The sequence below is a fragment of the Salmo salar genome, chromosome ssa03 (assembly GCF_905237065.1).
Source record: "Salmo salar chromosome ssa03, Ssal_v3.1, whole genome shotgun sequence".
Classification (NCBI taxonomy): Eukaryota; Metazoa; Chordata; class Actinopteri; order Salmoniformes; family Salmonidae; genus Salmo; species Salmo salar.
The window spans coordinates 37,296,500-37,321,949 of record NC_059444.1 but is presented as its reverse complement, the minus strand read 5'-3'; the positions used below and the strand labels follow the sequence as shown (position 1 = coordinate 37,321,949).

At 45.3% G+C, this 25,450-nt stretch overlaps 1 protein-coding gene across 1 annotated transcript; it reads right to left on the bottom strand.

The window, feature by feature from the left end:
- Nucleotides 1–1,168: 1,168 nt before the first annotated feature.
- rem2 (RAS (RAD and GEM)-like GTP binding 2) lies at nt 1,169–21,220 on the bottom strand. The gene is made up of 5 exons (XM_014191548.2): nt 20,669–21,220; nt 18,699–19,014; nt 17,920–17,993; nt 7,640–7,817; nt 1,169–4,784 (listed from the first exon to the last, which is right to left on the bottom strand). Exons 1-5 carry the CDS (start codon nt 20,678–20,680, stop codon nt 4,459–4,461), a joined length of 906 nt encoding a protein of 301 aa, XP_014047023.1. The 5' UTR covers nt 20,681–21,220; the 3' UTR covers nt 1,169–4,458.
- Nucleotides 21,221–25,450: the final 4,230 nt, after the last annotated feature.

Sequence of the window (25,450 nt, the reverse complement as noted above, 5' to 3'; positions counted from 1 at the left end):
CTGAAAGGGAACATGATGATGTATGATGTTATTTTTGCCCACAAACTAGGGTAAAGCAGAAAGCCCTGTTCAATTCTGAGACACTCCACTTCTTTTCCTTTAGAGATTGTAGGTGTTAGTACACCATGGGACAGTGGCAAATGCCAAGACAATTGTCCTTGATGAAGACTAAATGGGCCAATAAAGTTCTGGAGGAGTACAACATTTTGACATTGGAGTTATCTCCCAAAATGTTGAGGTTGTACTTTTGCTTGAAGAACTGACACAGCAGAAAATGTAACTAGGGCAATAGCCTTTTTATAATATATACAGAATACGCTTTTAGGATGACTTTACAAAGCCATTACTAAACATAAGATCAGGGATGGGCAACTGGCGGCTCAGTCGGGGTCTCAACGTACTGTTAAGAGTTAGAACACACACGGTGCAATTTCAAAATTTGGTTGTGGATCAGCGGTTTTTCAATTGTCAATTAGTCACTCAATTAGCCATGTCAGCAAAAATGATTTACATTGGTAAGTTAGTATAGCCAGCTAGCTACACTTGTAGTAATCATATTCCGAATACCGACCAGGGCCCTGACCTCATGACCCCTTTGATTTTGTTACTCACCCTCACTCAGATATCATATTAACGTTGCATAAGTTATGGCAAAATGTGTAGAATTTCAGGAAATTTGCTGTAAAATGTTAATACTTCTGTCTGCCCCATGGCAAAATTAGTAGAATTGCATGAAATTTTGTATAAAATTGAGAAAAAAAATAATCTCCACCCTATGGCAAAATGTGTAGAACACAAAAAAAATCAATAAATAATAATAATTAAAAAAATAAAAAATAAATGCTTGCTTTAAAACTGCAACATTTTCTCAAAGCCCCATGGCAAATGTGTAGACATTTTCTCTCCGCCTTCAAGACAGGGGTCAGTAAAATGTTTTGCCAGCGAGGTATATGGGGGAACCAACCAAATCTCGCTTAGGGCCCCTAAAAGACTACGTCTGGCTACTGGTATAATGCATTTAGTTACAGTAAGAGAGTTAAGTAGAGCCACTGTGGCCCCGCAAGATGAGTATCTTTTTTGTGGCCCCCACCCCAATCAAAGTTGCCCATCCCTGCGTTAGTTTAACACTATTGTGTGAAACAAATGAGACAAGAACATAACACTCATCAAGGATGTCAAACAAAATGAATTTATTATCTTTTGAAAGACAAGTGTGTGTAATAAGACAGTGACAAATGAGTGAGCATGTGTAGCTAATGTATGTCAATGTAGTTGCCACACGCTGACAAGACATCCAAGCAACGTTTCCAGAACGCTTATTGTTGTGTTTGCCTGTGTGGCCAGCCCCCACAGTAATGCTCTGTTCTATGGTAGTTCATGTACAGGTAACTGCCAAAATAAAAGGAAACGCTTATGTAAATGAAGGATACAAAGTATATTGAAATCAGGTGCTTCCACACAGGTGTGGTTCCTGAGTTAATTATGCAATTAATATCCCCCATCATGCTTAGGGTCAGTGTTGTCGTACTCAAGTCCGATTTTCATGACTTGTGACTTAACTTGGACTCGACCATTGGTGACTCGGACTCAACTTCTCGACCATTGGCAGCCTGGTCTCATAGACTAGACGTAACAAAGTAAATGTAAATTTGAGACACTCAAATTAGTATGATATGTTAGGTATGGCTACATAAGACAGAAGGTTACTTAAGGCAAAAATGAAAGGACGGTGATTGGTCGGGGTGGATGCATAATGCAAAAAAAGTCTGGCAATTCAAAGATTGTGCGTTCGAATCTCATCATGGACAACTTTAACTACTTGCTACTTTGCATGTTAACTAACCCTTCCCATAACCTTAACCCTTTAAACGAACCCTTACCCTTTCAACTAACTCATAGCCTAGCTAATATTAGCCACAACAAATTGGAATTCGTAAAATATCATATGAATTACATGGGCATCCAAAAATTAATACATACCATACGAAACGTAATATATCATACTAAATGGGAGTCTCGGATTTACATCTAGAATAATACAAAATGATCTGAGACCAGGATGCCACTGTTGACTTGGACTCGCCTTCTTGTAACTTTGCACTTGGACTGGATAGGCTACTATGAGACGTAGAATATAAGTGGCACTAGGTGTGCAGAGCAGCAAGGATTCTGCTCTCTAGCAGTGGGAAGGACGTGCCACACCCGGCACACGCAGCCTACATCAGCTTGTGAGCTGCGGGGAGCAAGCGATGCTTGTGGGCAGTCAGGCTCCAATCATAGGCTACACATCGCACAAGTGTCTCTCTTGCTTCCCTGTAACCACCAGTCTACTATTTAGCTTTACCAAATTGAAAACAATAGTATTGAGTTTAATAGTAAAACAACAGTCTAGCTATTTGTCTCTCTCTCTCTCCTAGACAATAGAAAAGTAGGCCGTCTTTGAATTTGTCATCTTGCTCTACCCTCTCAATTTCCACCCTGCATCCCATAGCCAGTCTCCCTTTAGTTTTCACTCTGCAATAATAAAAAAAAACGACACAAATGTCAGTGGGCGATAACAAAAACATAGTTGGAGAGCCTGATATACCATTAATTTATGTAGTAAATAAGTAGTGAAACACAGGTATTGAGTAGAACTTGTGAGGTAGTGGTGAATAGTAAATTAGTTGGGTTTCCACATGAGTGGCAATATACTGCCATCTGGTGGTGACTAGAAACAATTGCATAATAAGACCTATTATAAACTGGACGCAACTCAACCATTGGGGACTCGGACTCGAATTCAGCCATAGGGACTCGAGACTCGACCTCCAAGGTTTAGTGACTCGACTACAACATTGGGCTAGTATAAAAATGCACAGCCATGGCTACCATGGCTAGAAGAGATCAGTGATACAGCGTTTTCCACCACCATCAACAAAACACCAAATTATGGAATTTCTCAGAAGAATGGTGTCACATCCCTCCAATAGAGTTCCAGACACTTGTAGAGTCTATGTCAAGGCGCATTTACGCTGTTCTGGCGGCTCGTGGTGGCCCAATGCCCTATTAAGACACTAATATCTAGGTGTTTCCTTTATTTTGGTAGTTATCCATATATGCAAATGTCCTATATGTAAGTATGTAGTGTGTGTATACAATTTCAGCAGGTAAAAAAAAAACTAACATGAAACAGCCACAATTAGTTGAGTCTCTCGTCATCTCCTCAACCCTCATCTTTGTCGGTCTTCCTGTAGCAACCCAACATGCTCTGACTCAGCCAGGAGTTAGTTGAGTGGGTTCTGCCAGTCTGTGTAGGGACCAGAGTTTTCCCTGGTTAGGTCTTCAAGTCATGTGAACAGGAAAAACTCTGGGCCCTAGTTACAAGTATTGCTTCTTTTCATTTAGAGCTATTTACTTATCGCTAGGCTCTGCAGTAGCTGCATATGTAGGTAGGGCCTGGAGTTTTTCCTGGTGAGGAAAAACTCCAGTCCCTATTATAGGATCATAACTGAGTGCAGGGATGTTTACCATACCACCGTGTAGTGGGATAGGTGGCCAGATTTCATATAATCGCAAGACCTGAGCCTACATTTACTTTCAGAATAGCTACTGTAGTATGACCCGCTCCAACCAAGTTCTCTTCTCTGTGGGGTTGCTGTAGAATTTTTTTTCTCCCAAATCTATACCTGATTTAAAGGGATTATGCAGCGACATGAAATCTGTTCTGAACCCACAGTATAAAAAGTGCATGGATGAGGCTTTTATAAATGGCCTTGCATTGGAGATCACAGGGGGGGGCAGTATACCGTAGCTACCGGCCAATATGGGAATACAAGACATTGTCATATGAGCCTACAGGGGCAAGTCCTCTCTCTGCAACTCTATTCACTGTGTAACAGCATGCTTTTAAAAACAGGGACTATATAAGGGGCTCTATTCAATCCGTATCACGTTAGCGGAGACTGCATTCACGGTAAACGCTGCATATGTCGACTCAATCGGAAATTACCTAGACATTTTCTAGCGCGCAATCTGGAACGCTCCAGCAATCCGGATTGAATACAGCCCTAGGTCTACGTTAGATCTCTATCAGTCTCTACATAATTAGACAGTGCATGCCTCGTGTGTGTGTGTGTGTTTATTTGACACTCATTATTTTCCATCTTGCACAATCATTTTCCAATCTCCTTTTTCTTGATTCTTTCTCCAATGTGACAGTTTTTTCCCCCTCTACATTGCATAATGAGTCGACTAGTATTCATCCCATCCTGCTATTCTAATGACTTCACCTCTCGCACTCTCTCCCCCTAAGGTACAGCTTCATTTCTAACGGCCCGTCCCTCTCCATTGCTACACTTCTCACCATCCCCCATCCGTTTTTCCCTCCATAACTCATCTCCCATCCTCTGTTTTCTTCCATTTTTTCCCCTCCCCTTTTCACACACCTCACCCGTCTATCTCGGTCCGTCCGATGTGTCACATTGCACTGAGGTCATGGCAGGAGCGTGATTTCTGTCGGAGGATCTTGCTTCCCCGGTGTCTGCTCATCTCTCTGTACTGACCCCTGTCCCGGTCTCCTCGGCCGTAGGACCGCGGCACCAGGCCAGCCAGGAAGCGCTTAGCCTTGCTGGTCAGGCTCTCCCTGCGCCCCGCCCCAGGGTCCCCCTCCGTCCAGCCCGGCCCAACGCAGTCGCCCCTGGCAGCCCTCACCGCTCCCTCCAGCAGCTCGGTGGTGCCATGGTCCAGGGAGGCAGACAGCTCCAGATACTGGCATTCATACATCATGGCACTGGAGTGGGCCTCTGGAACAGGGAGAGATAGAGGGGTGGGGATGTAGAGAATAGAGATACCATGATAAGCCATGTTTAGTGGAAAGGAACAAATCTGATCAGATCAGCTGGGCTTATCCTAATATCTACTACATATAACTGATTGAATGGAGTCTCAACCTGATAAGAGTGAAATGAAAATAACATTGAATTGGAGCTGAGCTGAGGCAGGGATGAGCCACAATGAGAACATAGTGTAGTGGTGGCAGTGGCTGGCTCTGGCTGACGTGGAGATGTGAGGGTTGGCCACTGTTCTCTATGACTCAGCAGGGCTTCTGTGTCCCTTACAGGACTCCAAAAGCAGACTCCGAGAGCAGGGATGCGACAAGGTAAGGTGAGCGAGAGAGGGGGAGAGAGGTGCAGGGACAACGCGGGAGAGAGGAAGGAGGGGAGGAGAGAGCGAGAGAAAAAAATTGTCCCTGCACTCAAAGGCGGAGGGAGAGAATACAGACTAAAACAGCACACAGTATGAAGAAAACCTCGTAACTCCAATTTTTTTTTTGCCTATTTTCTTTTTTTTGTTTGACATTTATTGACTTGAGGACCAATAACATGTATTTAAAATAGCTTCTGAGGTTTCATAATTGTTTGTTAATGGAAAAAAAATATGGTAATTTTATTTGAATTAATTACATTTCCTGAAAATTTTCTGTTTTGGAGACAAGGTTGTCATCAGTCAACGACGACATGCAAAGAGCAGCTCAATCAGATATCAATCAACAACATTGTGTAATCAAAGATGGTACGGCTTCACCCTCACTTGGAAAATTAATGAATAACATACTGTGTACTGTGAGAGGAGAGAGAAAGAAATGTCACCGTAATTCCATCAATACATTTTATGACCTACGCCAATCTCAACCGCAAGCACAATGTGAATGAGGAGTTGTCCACCAGCCAGGTAAGTTCACTTCCTTAAGTTCACTTCCTTAAATATCAGTCAGGGAATCAGAATACCAAATATAGATGGATACCAAAAGGCCTGTCAGAATGCAAGGGTAAGAGAGATGCAGCATTTTTATCTTGATGACCTGACCACATCATTATTGCAGTTCTCTCAGATGGGGAATATGCCGAGTACACGGGTAAGGAGCAGTATCCTAAGGACAACCCTCCTCTCTCCTTTCCCCTCTCCCTCTCTATTTATCTCTGTCGATCTCGCTGACTGCATGCTGAACCTATGACTGAGCATGAGTTCACGCACAACACAGACGCCCTTCCATGTCATATGGTGGGCTAGACAACCTATACTGAAAAAAAAAAAAGATGTCACCCAAAACACACACAACCATCCCCACTCAATCACTTTTATTCACATACTCCTGCACTAGCCCTTGTAGCATGGACATCCCAGGCATTTCTCCTCTCGGTTCATTCCCCTTATCACAGCTTTCCACACGGCACAGGCAGTGTCACCCACACCAGACAGAGAGTAGGGAGAGGTGTGAGAATGTGGTTGCCGGCTGGTACTTTTAAGTGTGAGTCTGTGTGTGTGCGCGTGCGTGCGTGCTGGCAGAGGTACACATGAAAAGCGTGCACACACACGTTAAGATAGTGATAGCCCTGTGCGCTAGAGAGATCATCCAAATAAAGTTGGGGAAGCCTCCAAAAACAACACAGAACAGGAGGCGAGGCAAACAGCTGAAGTAACCCTGCAGGGGATGAGATGGGAGGGAGAGCTACGTGTCCATAAACACGTATACTTAATTAAGCAATAAGGCCCGAGGAGGTGTGCGATATCGCCAATATACCACGGCTAAGGGCTGTTCTTACGCACAACTCAATGCAGAGTTGCCCGAGGTGCCTTATTACTATTATAAACTGGTTGCCAATGTAATTAGAGCAGTAAAAATAAAATGTTTTGTCATACCCGTGGTATACGATCCAATATACCATGGCTGTGGGCCAATCAGCATTCGGGCTTGAACCACCCAGTTTCTAAAAGTAGTTAGAGGTCACTGCTTTAATTGTGAACAGGTATGATGGGATAATAATCAAAGGAAAACAACAACTGGGGGTTGGTGTCCTATTTTCTGTTGCTTACTGTAGGCTATGTGACTATGAGTTTTGCATTGTAATTACGGACGAGGTTACAGAGATAGACATAGGCATTTCCACTAGAATAGATTCACGTGGTTCCAGAATCAACTTTGTGCATCATGTCAGAATGAAACAATGGTCCACAGAAACTAAAAAAAGGTAGCCAACCCAATTCTCTGGCCCTAGAGAATGTGTGCTTTTCAATCCACTGGAAGCCATTTCGCAGCGAATCACCGCGCCAAACTGGTGCTTATGGTTTCATTCGGTAACAATTACATGGGTCCATTTTTCTCCCACAAGGAGATTGCAATGGAAAACATTTATCTTCCCATATTGCTCCTCACAGCAGTGAGATTTTTGGTGATCACAGATAAACTGTCTCTGGCTCTCAAATGGAAATACAGTTATAGGTGACAAATGGCATAATACACACAGATTAGGTGGGCCATGACGAAAGAGAGGAAAAGGGTAGAAAGCAGAGACCAATATTCATAGGAAACGGAGGGAGCCATGCTGTGCTGAATGTTACGAGGACCTGCCGGTTTTAAAATGGAAATGGTTGGGAAAGGGTGGGGGGGGCGTGTTCATTGCATTGACTAAGTATGTACTGCATCCATTTTTATGCAATACTGCATCATCTCTATGCACTGTACAAGATCACATGAGAATGGTGGTTCAAGGTGGAAAGGAGTGACCAGTAGATTGATAGGAAGAACATTATAAAACACTCTGGGCGCTCAAGTGATAATGGAGTGCGTTTTACAGTATAACGAGGGCGTCATCCCTACCCTCTGTGCTGATCTCCCGAGAGCGGACGAGGTCACTCTTGTTGCCCACGAGGATGATGGGAGTGTGGGGCAGCGACTCCCTGAGGATGAGGCGGAGCTGGGCGGTGCGGTGGAAACTTCTCCTGTCTGTCACAGAGAACACCAGGACAACCACCTCACACTGCAATGTAGACAGGTCCTACAAACACCAAAACACACACACACGACATTAATGACAATGATACACACTTCGTCGCTGTCGGATGAAAACCTCATCCCCAAAACAGAAACTTTTCAGTGTGCATTTTTGTATTTACGTACTCTGCTGAGTGGACTGACAGGGGCTTTGTCCCAAATCCAAAACAACACATGGTGCCCTTGTGAACTGGCTTCTGACCCTTTTAGCAGTGGCCTCTTCCCACTGAAACACTGTTTCACTGGGCTTCCATTAAATGTCTCCCTTCCTCCAGTCGTGGCCTTTATAGTATGCTTTGGCTCTGAAGGACAGGCCTCTCAGATTCATTCAGGCACACAGGAGAAGAGTTGCCTTCCCCCTCTCCTAACCCACCATAGCCAGCCATGTCTGCCTGTGTCTGTGTCTGTGTGCCCTACATCCACACGACCCTGAAGATGAATTTCAGCCCTCTGGAGAGAGTCTCCGCCTGAAAAATTCACAGCTCCCACAAGCCAAAGAGGATTGCACCCCCACAGCAGGAAATCCATGGTCTCCGGAACCCACTCCATCTCTCTCTGGAGGAGAGGGGAGCTAGCGGCGGGGAAGTGAGTCCGGCCACCTGTCACCTTCTGGGCTGGGCGCGGGGGACGAGGAGGGGGAGCAGAACTACCCGGCTTCGTGGAGGGAGAGACAGACACTAATCTTTGTAAGCAGCGAAGAGAAACACGGCCACGTCGCAGATCGATTGGCGGCGTCAGGACAGAGAGCTCTCCAGGGTAACTGTGACAAAGTAAAAGGGCTTTCCGTCAGAGGGATGCTTGCTAACTCAACACTGCGTTTGTCCTCCTTTAGTCAGTCAGCTCCTCTCTGTTCTGCTTCACTGCTGCGGCCCAGGCCATCTGTCAGGGCATACAGCCTTCCCCTCACACACACGCGCGTGCGAGTACACACACGTGTACTACCCTCTCACATGCACACGCCCATAAACATTAGGCGAGCTTGTGAGAGTCAGTTAACTTGTCACTTAGCGTATGTCACCATATATTATTCAACTCCCGAGTAAAAGCCGTCAACAGCAACCTGACACGTATAATATGTTATCCCTTTATAATGCCTCCCAGACAGTGTCATTGCCTGTATTCTCCTCCTGTGCCAAACTATAAACTCTGTAGCACTATAAATCTATTTGCCCTAAAGCCACTTCTTTACGAAAACTCATCTTGTTATCAGAGCTCAAAGTAAAGCAGCTTACAGCCTGAACCTGGAAATCAGTTCAGAAATCTCACCTCATAACATCTAAAACACACCCACCCTTTCCTGGAACACAAACAGGGACTGGGATTAAAGAGAAACTGCCCCTAAAAACCAACTTTTCCATTTGAAAATGGTCTCTGTGGCATGGATGAGTCAGAAACATTTATTGTAGTGTAAAAGTGTAGTATAATTTTGGTAATAAAGTCAGTCTCGAGACAAAACTAGCCAGTTATAGCATATTGTGTTGTAGGACAGCTGCGCTGACTCAAGACCGGGCATTCAACTGGCAGTTGATACGTTTCCATGGTAACACGTCTTTACAAATCAAAGTGTATTGGTCCCGTTCACAGTTTAGCAGGTGTTAAAGTGGTGCAGTGAAATGCTTATGTTACTAGCTCCTAACAATGCAGTCAAATGTCAAACAATAAAAAATGTAAAGAAAAAGAAAAAAAGGCAAGGAATCAAGAATGGCAGGAACGAATCCAAATAGCACTACAGCAGTATCAAAATGCAATCTATACCCATGTACACCAGGGGAATTTACACAAGATAAACTAAGAATGATATGTACAGCAGTAGTTATTTTAGAGAGAGCTATGTCAAGAATCCAGTATATAAATAAACATCCTCTCACTGTCAACTGTGTTTATTTTCAGCAAATGTAACGTGTAAATATTTGTATGAACATAAGATTCAACAACTGACAAAATGAAAAAGTTCCACAGATATGTGACTAACAGAAATGGAATAATGTGTCCCTGAACAAGGGGGGGGGGTCAAAATCAAAAGTAACAGTCTGGTGTGGCCACCAGCTGCAATAAGTACTGCAGTGCATCTTCTCCTCATGGACTGCACCAGATTTGCCAGTTCTTGCAATGGGATTTTACCACACTCTTCCACCAAGGCACCTGCAAGTTCCCGGACATTTCTGGGGGGGAATGGCCCTAGCCCTCGCCCTCCGATCCAACAGGTCTCAGACGTGCTCAATGGGATTGAGATCCATGCTCTTCGCTGGCCATGGCAGAACACTGACATTCCTGTCTTGCAGGAAATCACGCACAGAGCGAGCAGTATGGCTGGTGGCATTGTCATGCTGGATGGTCACGTCAGGATGAGCCTGCAGGAAGGGTACCACATGAGGGAGGAGGGTGTCTTCCCTGTAACGCACAGCATTGAGATTGCCTGTAATGACGACAAGCTCAGTTTGATGATGCTGTGACACACCGCCCCAGACCCTGATGTACCCTCCACCTCGATCTCGCTCCAGAGTACAGGCCTCGGTGTAACGCTCATTCCTTCGACTATAAACACGAATCCGACCAGAACCCCGGTGAGACAAAACCGTCCCTCGTCAGTGAAGAGCACTTTTTGCCAGTCCTGTGTGGTCCAGTGACGGTGGGTTTGTGCCCATAGGCGACGTTGTTGCCGGTGATGTCTGATAAGGACCTGCCTTACAACAGGCCTACAAGCCCTCTGTTCAGCCTCTCTCAGCCTATTGCGGACAGTCTGAGCACTGATGGAGGGATTGTGCATTCCTGGTGTAAGTCGGGCAGTTGTTGTTGCCATCCTGTACCTGTCCCGCAGGTGTGATGTTCGGATGTACCGATCCTGTGCAGGTGTTGTTACACGTGGTCTGCCACTGCGAGGACGATCAGCTGTCCGTCCTGTCTCCCTGTAGCGCTGTCTTAGGTGTCTCACAGTACGGACATTGCAATTTATTGCCCTGGACACATCTGCAGTCCTCATGCCTCCTTGCAGCATGCCTAAGGAACATTCACGCAGATGAGCAGGGACCCTGGGCATCTTTCTTTTGGTGTTTTTCAGAGTCAGTAGAAAGGCCTCTTTAGTGTCCTAATTTTTCATAACTGTGACCTTAATTGCCTACCGTCTGTAAGCTGTTAGTGTCTTAACAACCGTTCCACAGGTGCATGTTCATTAATTGTTTATGGTTCATTGAACAAGCATGGGAAACAGTGTTTAAACCCTTTACAATGAAGATCTGTGAAGTTATTTGGATTTTTCCGAATTATCTTTGAAAGACAGGGTCCTGAAAAATGGGCGTTTTTTGTTGTTGCTGAGTTTACATATGCGGCGTGTACAAACAGTGGAACAAAAATACAATGTACAGTGGTAGAAATATTAGAATAAGCTATGGTCGGGGATACAGTATTTAAATACACAGTGTGAAACGGGAAGCGACCAGTGGTTCAATGTCTCTATAATATGGGACAGCAGCATTGGCTGAGTGTGTGTGTGTGTGTGCGCGCATCTGCGTGTTCATGAGTATGAGGTGTGTGTGATAGCTCGTGCGCATGTTTTGTGTGAGTGAGTGTGCATCACCTGGTAGACGGCTAGTGATGGCTGTTCAACAGTCTGATGGTCTGGTAATAGAAGCTGTTTTTTAGTCTTGATGATCTTCTTGGCCTTTTTGACACCGGGTGCTGTAGATGTCCTGCAGGGAAGGCAGCGTGGCCCCGGTGAGGCGTTGGGCTGTCTGCACCACCCTCTGCAGAGCCATGAGATTGAGGGTGGGAGCAGTCGCCATACTAGGTGGTGATGTAGCCCGACAGAATGCTCTCAATGGTGCGTCTGTAGAAGTTCGTGAGGGTCTTAGGGGCCATGACTAATTTATTTAGTCGCCTGAGGTTGTAGAGGCGCTGTTGCACCTTCTTCACCATAATGCCGATGTGGCGAGACCATTTCAGGTCCTCGGGGATGTGCACGCTGAGGAACTTGAAGCTTTTGACCCTGCAGCTATCACCAAGCTATGCTAGCTAGCTGCTGTCAGCTTGGCTAAACACCAAGTCAGCGCAGGCTTTAGCCTACACGTAGAACTGAATTAGGGCGGCAGGTAGGCGAGCGGTTAAGAGCGTTGGGCCAGTAACCAATGGCTTGAATCCCTGAGCCGACTAGGTCAAAATACTGTCGATGTGCCCTTGAGTATGGCACTTAATCCTAATTGCTCAGGATAAGAGCGTCTGCTAAATGATGAAAATGTAGCTGACCATCTTGAGATGGCGAGATAGTAAGAAGGGGAAAAGTCCTCAACTTCAAAGCTTTGTTCTCGCGATAACAAAGCTATCTTGGATTACCTTAACTCACTGTACCCACTACTGTCCTTGTTTGTTGTGATTGAATGGAAAAGACACATCCAAAAAACACCCACATCAAACAACACCTGCAAGCCAACTCGTTCGGCTTCAGCAGTGACACAGGATATAATGAAGCTCCCGCCTATTCCTCTCTTTGGATTGGTTGATACATCTCGTTATTTGAAAATTTGATGAGTTGCGGGTTGACATCAACTGCCTGTATTCAACGGAGAATGAAATGCTATGCTAGCCTCATGAATATGGATAGACCTTCTCGAATTTCAACAGGGACAACTCTGATAAAGTGCTTTTTTCTCAAGGTCGCCGGGATGTCATGTGCATCACACTTATGTCAATACCCTCGTAACAACCTAAGCACTACGAAGATTCTATTAGATCAAATAAGCCTGGCTAAATTCGACTCTCATTGCCGCCCATACAAAAACTCCTCACTTGCTTAATAATTCATGATCTGCTCAACAGGATTTTGGGTGGAGTAAACCCTCTCTCTTCACCTCTTCCTCTCTGGCTTCAGTTATGGTCGCTAGCATTTCTTAATGACCGAGCTTGGAAACAAGGCCAAATTAGAAAGTTCCGTCGTTCTTTAAAGAAGACGAAAAAAAAGAATCAGTCCAGGGTCCAGATCGTCCAGCACCACAAGAGAATAGTGACAGAATAAAATAGGTCAAGAGAAAGATGAATGGAGCGGGAAAGAGAGGAGCAGAGATAGATTGGCCCAGAGACCTTCCTCTGGTTGAGGAGTCAAAATCTGATAATTGGATGCAACTCTTTAGTGGAGCTGAGTGCTGGGGTGGTTTCTTGGGGCTGCAGAGGCACCACACCCCTCCGGGCTGACATTATAGAGGCCAGCTCCGGCCGTACACACACACACACACACACACACACGTAGCATAGACGCACAACAATAGATACTGACCGCTCTATACAGACACACAAAAAGACTACTCTGCATACACAAACATACAACGCCACAAGCTGACCTCGGTACACAGCACCGCAGAACTGCCGCCTCCCTTCACAAATACACAACGATATCGACTGATCTTTCACTACACAAATACGCACAACAAGAGACTGATAAATATACACAACGATGCAGACTGACTTCTCTACACAAACAAAAACAAAATGCAGAATGACCAGTCTACAGACACGCACAACAGCCGGTCACAAGAACCAGTCTACACACACACACACAATGAACAGAATGACCCGTCTACATAAATACACGACAGTGCAGTCTAACAAATATACACATCACTGTAAAGACACATATCTCCACACAAATAACTGTACACACCAGTGTATACTGACCTCTCTATATAGACACAAAACACATCCCAAAGGTCTTACTAGAAAATACTCTTTCACACACCAAAAAACTCTACACAAATAAACACACCATCTAAAAACTACACATCCTCGGCTCCGTACAAAATGGCTAATACACTATATATACACAAAAGTATGTGGAGACCCCTTCAAATTAGTGGATTTGGCCATTTCAGCCACACCTATTGCTGACAGACGTATACAATCGAGCACACCGCCATGCAATCTCCATAGAGAAACATTGGCCTTACTGAAGAGCTCAGTGACTTTCAACGTGGCGCCGTCATAGGATGCCACCTTTCCAACAAGTCAGTTTGTCAAATTTCTGCCCTGCTAGAGCTGTCCCGGTCAACTGTAAGTGCTGTGATTGTGAAGTGGAAACGTCTAGGAGCAACAACGTCACAGCCGTGAAGAGGTAGGCCGCACAAGCTCGCAGAATGGGACCGCCGAGTGCTGAACACATTTTACGGCCTCGGTTGCAACACTCACTACCGAGTTCCAAACTGCCTCTGGAAGCATCGTCAGCACAATAAATGTTTGTCAGGAGCTTTATAAAATGGGTTTCCATTGCCGAGCAGCCGCACACAAGCATAAGATCACAATGCGAAGCGTCGGCTGGAGTGTTGTAAAGCTCGCCACCATTGGACTCTGGAGCAGTGGAAACGCGTTCTCCGGAGTGATGAATCACGCTTCACCATCTGGTTTTGGAGGATGCCAGTAGAATGCTACCTGCCCCAATGCATAGTGCCAACTGTAAAGTTTGGTGGAAGAGGAATAATGGTCTGGGGATGTTTTTCATGGTCTGGGCTAGGCCCCTTAGTTCCAGCGAAGGGAAATCTTAACGCTACAGCATACAACGACATTGTAGACGATTCTGTGCTCCCAACTTCCTTTCCTGTTTCAGCATGACAATGCCCCCGTGCACAAAGCGAGGTCCAAACAGAAATGGTTTGTCGAAATCGGTGTGGAAGAACTTGACTGGCCTGCACAGAGCTCTGACCTCAACCCCATCAAACACCTTTGGGATGAATTGGAACGCCGACTGCGAGCCAGGCCTAATCGTCCAACATCAGCGCCCGACCTCACTAATGCTCGTGGCTGAATGGAAGCAAGTCTACGCAGCGTTCCAACTTCTAGTGGAAAATCTTCCCAGAAGAGTGGAAGCTGTTACAAAGGGGGGGGGATAATGTAGTGTATATACTGGCTTACTACAACTGACCTTAGACTCCATCCAGGATTTTCTAGTATAAATATTTAATAGTTATTAAATAATTATGGACACCTCCAGCAGACAGACAGTGTATTTTGAGAGGCTGACTGGTGTAGTAATTAATGGCTCCACACTAAGATCCATTCACACACAGCTGGCTCAGACCTCCAGCATGGAGAAAGCCTGGTGGTGAATACAGGTGAAACTAGCCTGTTATTAGAGAGAGAGGAAGTACTAGAGAGCCAACCCACAGCCATCAAAACACCTTGGCTCCTCCCATTGACCATGATAGATGGTGTCTGATTGGCTGTGGTGTCCACAGAGAACGACCAATGGTACAGTAAATGTAACATGTACAGAGGAAATCCTCGGCCTGTCAGGTCACAGCCAAGCATGCACCGGCTATTTTAGGAAGCTGGATGACTTATTTAAGCCATTCTTCTGCCTGACGTCAAGAGCACTCCAAGTCCCATGGCTAGCTGAAGAGAAAGTCGGAGAGCCGCTGTGTGTGTGTGTGTACTCAGTGAAATCTTCTGTGATGATGTGGCAGGATGGCTGTGAGGGCTGCCTAGTGTGAGACTCGGTTGCTTTGACATGGAAGCTGCAACTTGAGTAGCAGCTGGTGTGAATCAGCTGGGAATCAAGGAACCATATACAGTAGTTATCTATTTGTTGATTCTTTTTGTATCCGATAAAACACCCAACTATAATTAGCTGGGTTATGAAGAGGTACTGTACATGAAGCTAGAATAAAACCAGTGTTTTCCCCGGGGAGCCAGAAGCTTTGTAGCCCAATACTTCTACATGATTTGACCCATGAGGGGGGACTGGTTCAGTCCACTGGTCACCATGGTAACCTGGGGAGGGTGGGGCACCCATGGAATAGGGGACTAGCTAGGGACTCGGGAGCTAGTCAAAATCCTCTGGGGTCATTGCACACACACACACACACAGCTCTACTCTGCTGCTCCAGTCAGTGTCAAGGGTCATTTGATTTGATGGGCAGCTTGTCGTGGCGCAAGCATAAGCAGTGAAAGGAGGGTGTGGGTGGGTGTGTTTGAGTGACAGTGCGCTGTCTATGTGTGTGTGTGTGTGTTGGGGGAGAAGGAGCTGGTCAGTCCCCTTCTCTCTTTGCTGCTGCTGGGCTGGAGAGGCTCCAAATCCCACTGGCCTGCTTATGTTGCCATGGCTTAATACCAGCACTTGCATTAGCACGCAGAGAATAACAAATGTAATTGACTTTCAGAGAGAGTTAACTTGAACAAAAAAAGGGGTCAGTTCTGAGTATGACACGGGAGAACACGAAAGAGGGGGGCGTGAGAGGAGAGGGGGAGATGTATTTTGAGATAACGACACAGCTGTAGGAAAGAGGTCAACTTGGGAAGAGATAGTGAGGAGAAAGAGAGAGAGAGGCACTGGAGAAAGGGAGATCAGACAGTTATAAAGTAGTGAAAGATATTGAAAAATGCCTTTAAATGGAGTTCCCCTGAGCTATGTTTAAATAATTCAGACTCAGTAAACCAAGGAGGACTCCTGAGGGGTATCCTACAACGCAAGCTAGATCTACTGAGGGTTTTTGTAAAGGTAGCCAGCTTCAGTTAGCTTCACAATTTATTTTTCAACTAATTGCATCGTTAATAAAATCTAGTGTTTCTATGTCAAACAGTTTTGTTATATTTCAGTCTTCTGTGATGTATATAACGTGTCATATTAGGATGCAAACTCAAAATGTAATATTGTAGATCTGACATGGTACAGGTGTCTTCTTAAAGCCCATAACCACCTGAGTGAGATGTATACTTCTGTTTCAAAGTAGATTTGTTTAAGACTACCAAGAATCACTCTGTGTGACCCTGATTTAGCCCACTGCAGTAAAAGGTTCATGCTGTCTTGTGTGTTTATCAATGCACCTTTTCCTCCCTTTCTTCCCATCGATACAATAATTGTATTAAGTCATACAAAAGTTTCACTGTGCGGGAAGTTTCAAACGCATTCGGTCTTTACTAAATGTGTAATGTGATAGGTATTTTAACAACAAAATATTTTTTTTAAATCTAAAAGTAAAACAACGTTTGATTAATAAAATATGTAAATCGCTCGTCTTCCTCAAATGAATGGGAAGATGGCACAATCTTTGTGAGAGAATCTGATTTTATTGGCGCTCAACTCGCAGGCTCAGACAACTTCATTCAGGATAAACAGAGTCAGCCCTGAGCTAGACCTGCTATTCCGAGGTGACGAAAGTTACTTCGCTAACTCCTCAAACCAAAGGACTCTGGACTAGGGGCTCGATTCAATCCGTATCGCAGGAGTTCAGTGTTATAGCGCAATTGAAATTTAAAGGCAATGTTCCCGCGTTCGCAGAGACTGCATTCACGGTAAACGCTACATATGACGACTCAATCGGAAATTACCTTCAAATTCCAATCGTGCTATAGCGCTGAACTTCCCCGATACGGATTGAATTGAGCCCTAGGTTACGTGGCTGTATACATAGCACTGCACGTACCATCATCACAGAAGGCCATTACAAGGTTAATATTAAACTATTACAGTGTACTTTATCATAATGAAATCCTCAGTGACACACACACACCACAGATGAGCCTTAGAGCAGCTGTGCTCCTCCAGCCTCATTATAATTCACTGAATACGACAAAACATCTAATTCAAAGCGCATTCAAATTGTGCCTATATTGAGGATTGCACGCATTCATGCTGTTTGTAATAGGTAATGAAGAGAAGAACTGGCATGACCGCCCTACAAATATGTGCAGCAAATCATTTTTTGTTGTTGTAAGTTACCTTTTTTATAAAAAGGGATAATATAAAAACCTGTCTGGCACTGCCTCAAGGTGGTCACACACACAGTGTTGAAAATTTTCAATAGATTCCCTGGTTTCCCCGAAATCCCAGCTGGATGATTTCCAGAATAAGGAGGGAATAAATTGGAAATCCGGTACCCTCCAACCAGCATTTCTGGAAGACCATTTTATTTAAAGTTCCCGGAATTCTGCAACCCTACGCACGCACCCACACACTCTTCCTGACATTTGAAAGATAAAAAAAAAAAAAAACTTCCCATTTAAAATGCAGCAGCGTAAACAGGAATACAGGCAAAGTGAATTGCATTCAGAGAGAACGAGACCGTATGGAGAGGTGGTACAACACATACACATTAACAGAATGTCCGTGTGGTGTGCCAGAAATAGCTCACCTGTTTCCAGTTGTCATAAATGATGACTGAACTCTCCTCATCGTCAACGGACACCGTGCGCTCGTAGCCTTCTCCTGGAAACAGACATGCTTGTCACAAACACACACGTCAACATAGTGACACTGGAAACGCATAGGAACACAAGCTCATGAATGCTTTGACGCGAATACACAGTACAGGGAGTCATTCAGCCCGTTTGGACTGGTCCAGTTAACCTGGGCTCATACCTGGTATTACACAATGACAGCCTGAGGAGTTGTCCCAGATCTGGAACAAGGTTATTGTAGACTACAGTAGGGTGCCCTACATAAAAACGCTGAGGTTACAGAAAGAGCTACATACTAGAGAACAACTCGACTCTCCAAGCAGCCTGGGATCTACATCCTGTGTGGACTGCCTCTTCATGACATGTCTCTGGCAGCACCTCCTACAGAGCAGTGTGCCCATCACTTTTCTGGTGCATTGATTGATTGAGTATTTGGCCCAAGACTGGTGTTATTATTACCCTGACCTTCAAGACAGCGTAATGACACACAGTGCTGACGAATGGTGGTTGGTCTTGTTACCCCTCAGCCTTGAGTGCACTCAGAAAATAAAAACGGGAAAAGTAACTTTCAATATCACGACTCAGATTGGCGTCGCTCTTTTGTGGCAGCTGACGTTAGGTAATTGACATAAAGTAGATACAATGTGCACACTGCACACACACTCCAACGCGCAAGCAAGCAAGCACGCACGACACACACACACACACACACACACAGAGAGAATAACTTTACCACAGGCTGTTTCAGAGTCCACAGACAGTGAGCTGTCTGACAGTCCGGCCAGGGCCAGAGAGAGTGCTGATTTTCCAACCCCATTCTGCCCAAGTAGTACGATCCTTATAGCACTCCCATGATACCCCTCCGACGCTTGACTAAATGATTCATCCCGGCAAAGGGCGTCACTGATTGGCAGCGTGGCAGGTTCGTCAATCCCTGGTGTCCAGTCATGGTCCTCTGATACGGCCTCCTCCCGCTTCAGCTGGTGCTTGATTGGTAGAGGGGTGCTTCCTCTTCTCATAGGGGGAGCGGTGGTGAGAAACATACTGTACTGAGAGAGACAGGAATGGTAGTGAGTAAAAGACAGGAAAGGTAGTGCGTGCACACCCCAATGGACATGACCCTCATGCGAATGAAGCGGAGAGCGTGTTAACACAGGAGCGGAAGTGTTACATGTGACAAAAAGAGTTGATACAGTAGGCCTACTATGGAGACAAGGATGGGAAGAGAGAGGAAGAGCGAGTGAGTGAGTGAGTGTGTGTGTGAGAGAGGCAGGGAGAGAGATGAAGCAAGAGACAGAGATCAGAGAGAGCGAGAGTTAATATACTATGTTAAAGGGGTGGTACTGTACAGCAGGACTTCCCATACTCGATCCCCTATGTCTTCACAGCTGATTCAAATAACCCACCTTTAATTATCTGAGTCAGCTGTGTAGTGCTAGGAAACCCTGCCGTACAGCTTAGTACTGTGGCTGATGGGACTCGGATGCATTAGCAGAAAATAGGTCAAAACATGAATGTCCATGATCCCTCCTCCCTCCCATCCTTGCATGTCACGCACACAAACAGTAAACTGTGCTTCCTGTGTGGGCTCTATGTACGTACACCTTTGTGTGTGTGCATATACAAACATGCGGGCACACACACACACACACACACACACACGAGACTTCACTGCTCTCTGATTTCAACAACTCCAAAGGCCGCTTAGGATAACACTGCCAACAGTCCGCCTTAAACAAAAGCATTGCCGGGAGCGTTCTGTGTGTGTGTGTGTGTGTGTGTGTGTATAGAGCACCAGGTCAGTCAGATGACCTCCATCAATATTAACACAGCAATTAGTCTAGGTGGAGCACTCACGCTGCGAGCCAGCAACCAGCCAGGAGCAGGTGTGCCTGTGGCTGAGCTAGAAGCGCCACTCCTCTCAGTGACACACAGGGAGAGGGTGTACTGCTGGACTCAGCCACATAACCAATTAGACTAATTGAAAGGGTCTAATTAATTAATCATGGTCAAGGAGACGCAGGGGAGGGATAAAGAAAGACACAGAAGATTCTGTGACAAGGGTGAGGGGAGCGTGTCATCAGTTAATCTCACCCTGACTGACTGGTGATAACTAGGGTAAACAGTAAGACACAGAAAACGAGGCAATAACAAATATTACAGTACAGGCAATGCTGTGTTGCTATATTTCTATATTAATATTATCACTGTAGAACGTCAATTAGCGTACTCTTGCTTCTAGGCTACTATGGCGTTTCCCCTAGTGCAATAATTAGGCGCACTATTATTTCACCCAGCGGTGCTCACATTTCAATTGCAGTGTTGGAATTCCACATTTAGACTAATTATACTGCAACATAATAATAACACTAATTAGATTAATTTATTCTAAAAGAGAAGAAAAAAATACTAATTGGATGTAGGTCCTGCATACTGTACACTTCACAACTGAGTGTCCGCATCTTTTGAAGACGACGGGCAAGGGGGATAGAGTGAGTTGTGAACATTAACAAAGTGTCAGCGTTGTCAGCGTGCTTCTAGAATGCTAGCCTACTTATTGCGAGTCTTTCCACTGAAGAGGATGTGCAGCCTACTGCGCAATTGTGTGTAATAATTCAATATAGCCTTCTGAACTTAAAGAAAACGTTTGGCACACAAACAGCGAGGTGATGCTGGGGGGGAAAAAAAGGTATGTCACCTTACCTGGTCAGTCATCGTGTTCAATTCTTCCTCTATTTTTCAGAAAGAAAGTGTTTCACTGCGACCACCACTATCTATGTCAAGTCATTTGCGATCGCACCTAACTAGTGTGCCTCGACAGTCACAACGGGAAGTATAGATGCGGGTGAACAAAAGAAGCGCATCTAATGTCAATTAACATTGCGAAACCATTTTCCGGTGCAAATGAATTCCTCCGGAAGCCCCTTAGTCTCGATGTGTATATTTTAATTGAAGAACAATGCAACGCATGTGTCTAGGTGGCCTGCCCTACACCTACTTCTGGGAGTGTTGTGAATAAGCGGCTTTTCTTGTGCACCAAAAAAAACGCCCCCTCCTCATCCCCTCCTCTTGTCCCACGCCCAAGAATGCGCTCCAGTGTGTACCTGAGTTGCTCTCTCTCTCTCTCTCTCTCTCTCCTCTTTCTCTATTTTACTATAATTAATATGCATCAGGGCCGCGTCCTTGAATACAGTCTTGGCTGTCACTGCCTGCATTACTCATGCGTAAAAAAGCAGGCACAACCTGACCGCTCTCCCAAAACAATCTGCCGCCGTTGATTGCTCGAGCCGCTAGAGGGAAGCAAAGAACACTTTTATGAAGAATGTTTGTGACGGAAATGGGATAGTGTTTTCATTCTCCAAGCAACATCTGAATTTAGTGAGTTGCTCTGATATGGTGACTGTGAAATCATATGAACCTATTGGTTCTCATCCGTTGGATGTGAGAAGCTGCTTCAGTTTACAATCATATTATTTATGACTGTGTCATTCAGGGGCTTAACTACAATGGTCTGTCCATGACCTTATAACCTTATAGTGGTTTGTACTCCCAATGACTCACCCTGTATCTGTGATGATCCTGTATCTGGCTGGTTATTAGACCGGGTTGTCTATGCACCTTAAGACTGTATTAGCCCACTAAGCTAAAGCCTGCAGGCATTTTCTCTGGGAGCTAACACAGGTCTGTATATAGGTCTCAGGTGACGTTAAGTTACTCATCACGTGAACAACGTTTCACTGAACCACCTCCAACCCACTCACTACACCCCGGGGGATAATGAACAAGAGCCCTAGTCGCTCCTTATGGTTGATTGTTACGTACTCACGTTGCTGATGAAGCAACTTCCTGTGTCTGTCTATCTCTCCGTCTGGGCCCCAACCTCAGTGGCAGCTCAGTAGCATGTACTGGTTAGAGGAAGACTGATGCGGACTGAATGAGGACTGAATGGGGACTGGGAGACGAGCTAGGACTCCTCAATGGGCCTGTGGAGCTGAGCTTTAATCTGCAGACTTTAATTAAGTCTCATCAAGCCACCGGAGCGAGAGCCGTGTGTGTGAGAGAATCACAGTGCTGACAGATCACTGAGATAACTGCACTCATTAACGGCAAGCTCAGCCTGACAAAATTCTGCCTGCTCCATATTAATGGGCTGCTAGGATTATCAATAGCGTACAGCATGTTTCCAGCTGAAATAGGTTAGAGGGGTCAAGTGACAAATTGGGAAGATTTGTGACTAAACTGAAATGACTGCAATTTTCTATGTTCATCCCAGCTCGCCAATCTATTTTTCTCATGGTGAGTTTGTTGGATGGTGGTCACAATTCAGATTGGTGATTGAACATTAATAAGGAAGTGGATCGATACAAATGTTTTACTTTTAAAACAGAGATGCTAGTTCTAGGTCCCAAGAAACAAAGAGATCTGCTGTTGGATCTGACAATTCATCTTGATGGTTATACAGTTGTCTCAAATAAAACTGTGAAGGACCTTGGCGTTACTCTGGACCCTGATCTCTGTTTAGACGGACTTATCAAGAATATTTCAAGGACAGCTTTTTACCATCTTCGTAACATTGCAAAAATCAGAAACTCTTTGTCCAAAAATTATGCAGAAAAGTGAATCCATGCTTTTGTCGCTTCTAGATTAGACTACTGCAATGCTCTACTCTCCTGCTACCCGGATAAAGCACAAAATAAACTTCATTTAGTGCAAAACATGGCTGCTAAAATCTTGACAAGAACCAACAAATTTGATCATATTACCCCAGTGCTAGCCTCTCTGCAACAGTTTCCTGTTAAGGATACGGCTGATTTCAAGGTTTTACTGCTAACCTACAAAGCATTACATGGACTTGCTCCTTCCTATCTCTCCGATTTGGTCCTGCCGTACATACCTACACGTACGCTACGGTCACAAGACGCAGGCCTCCCTACTGTTCCTAGAACTTCTAAGCAAACAGCTGGAGGCAGGGCTTTCTCCTATAGAGCTCCATTTTTGGGGAATGGTCTGCCTATCCATGTGAGAGACACAGACTCGGTTTCGACCTTTAAGTCTTTACTGAACACTCATCTCTTCAGTATGTACTATGATTGAGTGTAGTCTGGCCCCGGGGTAGGAAGGTGAACGGCAAGGCACTGGAGCGGCGAACCGCCTTGGCTGTCTTTGCCTGGCCGGCCTCCCTCTCTCCACTGGGATTCTCTGCCTCTGACCCTATTACGGGGGCTGAGTCACTGGCTTACTAGTGCTCTTCCATGCCGTCCCTAGGAGGGGTGCGTCACTTGAGTGGGTTGAGTCACAGTCGTGATCTTCCTGTCTGGTTTTGCACCCCCCCCCGGGCTCGTGTGTTGGAGGAGATATTTGTGGACTATACTCAGCCTTGTCACAGGGTAATAAGTTGGTGGTCTGTTCATAACCCTCTAGTGGTGTGGGGGCTGTGCTTTGGCAAAGTGGGTGGGGTTATATCCTGCCCTGCCTGGGGGTATCGTTGGATTAGGCCACATCCCCCCCCCTCCCATCTCAGCCTCAGCCTCCTGTATCTATGCTGTAATAGTCTATGTGTCGGAGGCTAGGGTCAGTCTGTTATATCTGGTATAATTCTCCTGTCTTATCTGGTGTCCTGTGTGAATTTAAGTATCCTCCCTCTAATTCTCTATCTCTCCCTCTCTCCCTCTCTCCCTCTCCTCCTGGAGGACCTGGGCCCTAGGACCATGCATCAGGACTACCTGGCCTGATGACTCCTGGCTGTCCGCAGGTCACCTGGTCGTGCTGCTGCTCCAATTTCAACTGTTTTGCCTGCGGCTATGGAAACCTGACCTGTTCAACAGACGTGCTACCTTGTCCCTGACCTGCTGTTTTCGACTCCCTCTCTCTCTCTCTCTCTCTCTCTCTCTCTCACCGCACCTGCTGTCTCGACCTCTGAATGCTCGGCTATGAAAAGCCAACTGACATTTACTCCTGAGGTGCTGACCTGTTGCACCCTCTATAACCACTTTGACTATTATTTGACCCTGCTGGTCATCTATGAACATTTGAACATCTTGAAGAACAATCTGGTCTTAATGGCCGTGTACTCTTATAATCTCCACCCGGCACAGCCAGAAGAGGACTGGCCACCCCTCAGAGCCTGGTTCCTCTCTAGGTTTCAACCTAGGTTCCTGCCTTTCTTGGGAGTTTTTCCTAGCCACCATGCTTCTACATTTGCATTACTTGCTGTTTGGGGTTTTAGGCTGGGTTTCTGTATAAGCACTTTGTGACATCTGCTGATGTAAAAAGGGCTTTAGAAATACATTTGATTGATTGATTGATTGATTGAATGTTATCTGAGTGAGAGTAACTAACAAAATCAACAGGGGACCCCTGGAGGTCAGGGCCCCTGGGCCCGGTCGGTATTCGTCCATGATTACAACAAGTTTAGATAACTGGCTAGACTAATTTACCAATCTAAAAATTGTTAGCTGACATGGCTAATTGAGTGACTGCTGAAAAACTGCTAATACACGACCGAACTTTGAACTTGCACCTTGTGTATTCTACTATTCTAACTCGCAACAGTAAGACTCCGACTGAGCTTATGTCACTTATGCCTGGAGCTGGCCCTGTTTGTAAGTACGTTTTCCATGTCATTGCGCTGTTAGATTACACTGGGATTTGAACGTTCTCTCAGACTGAATTTCAGTGCAACTGAAACCCGCGCGCCAAGCGCACACACGCATACACTGATGCACACACACACACACACGCACTCTCTCAGCCTGATGCATAACAACTGATTAGCCTATCTAATCAGCCTTGAGTTCAAGTGATTCCAATCTTCCCAATGAATTTTAACTTCCCAATGAATTTTAACAGACTTTTGCTGTCTCTCAATATGAATTGCCTAACATTCAAATCCAATTACCTCTGTTTGTCAAACCAAGCCACTTTAAATACATGCGATGCCCTTTGCGCTGTGTTATTAGACCAGACCCAAGTGTGTTGATCTGATTGCTCCTCCTGTCCCTGTACATTTAACAAGTGATTTTGTTCAACCTCCAGATAAAAACAAGACACTTTCTATCAGCACTCATAAGTCAAGGTTACTATGCCGACTGAAAGCCCTCAAATAGCCTATATGACATGCTGTTTGTGTGTGCATGCGCGTTCTTGCTCGTGTGCGTGTAAGTGCTTATGTGAGTGTGTGTGTGTGTGTGTGTGTGTGTGTGTGTGTGTGTGTGTGTGTCCTCTGTGTGTTGCCTGTCTGTCATAGGGCTTAGTAATGGGGTTATGGGTCTATATTTCCTGCAGTAAACCAGTGGATATTATGTAATACAGAACCTAGCTACTAGAGGAGGGGAGTTCTTATTTCATTCTGAACACCAACCTCATTCTGTATACCACAGCAGGCTGCTGAGGGGAGGATGGCTCATAATAATGTATGGAATGGAGTGAATGGAATGGCATCAAACAGCTGGAAACCATGGAAACCGTGTGTTTAATGTACTTGAT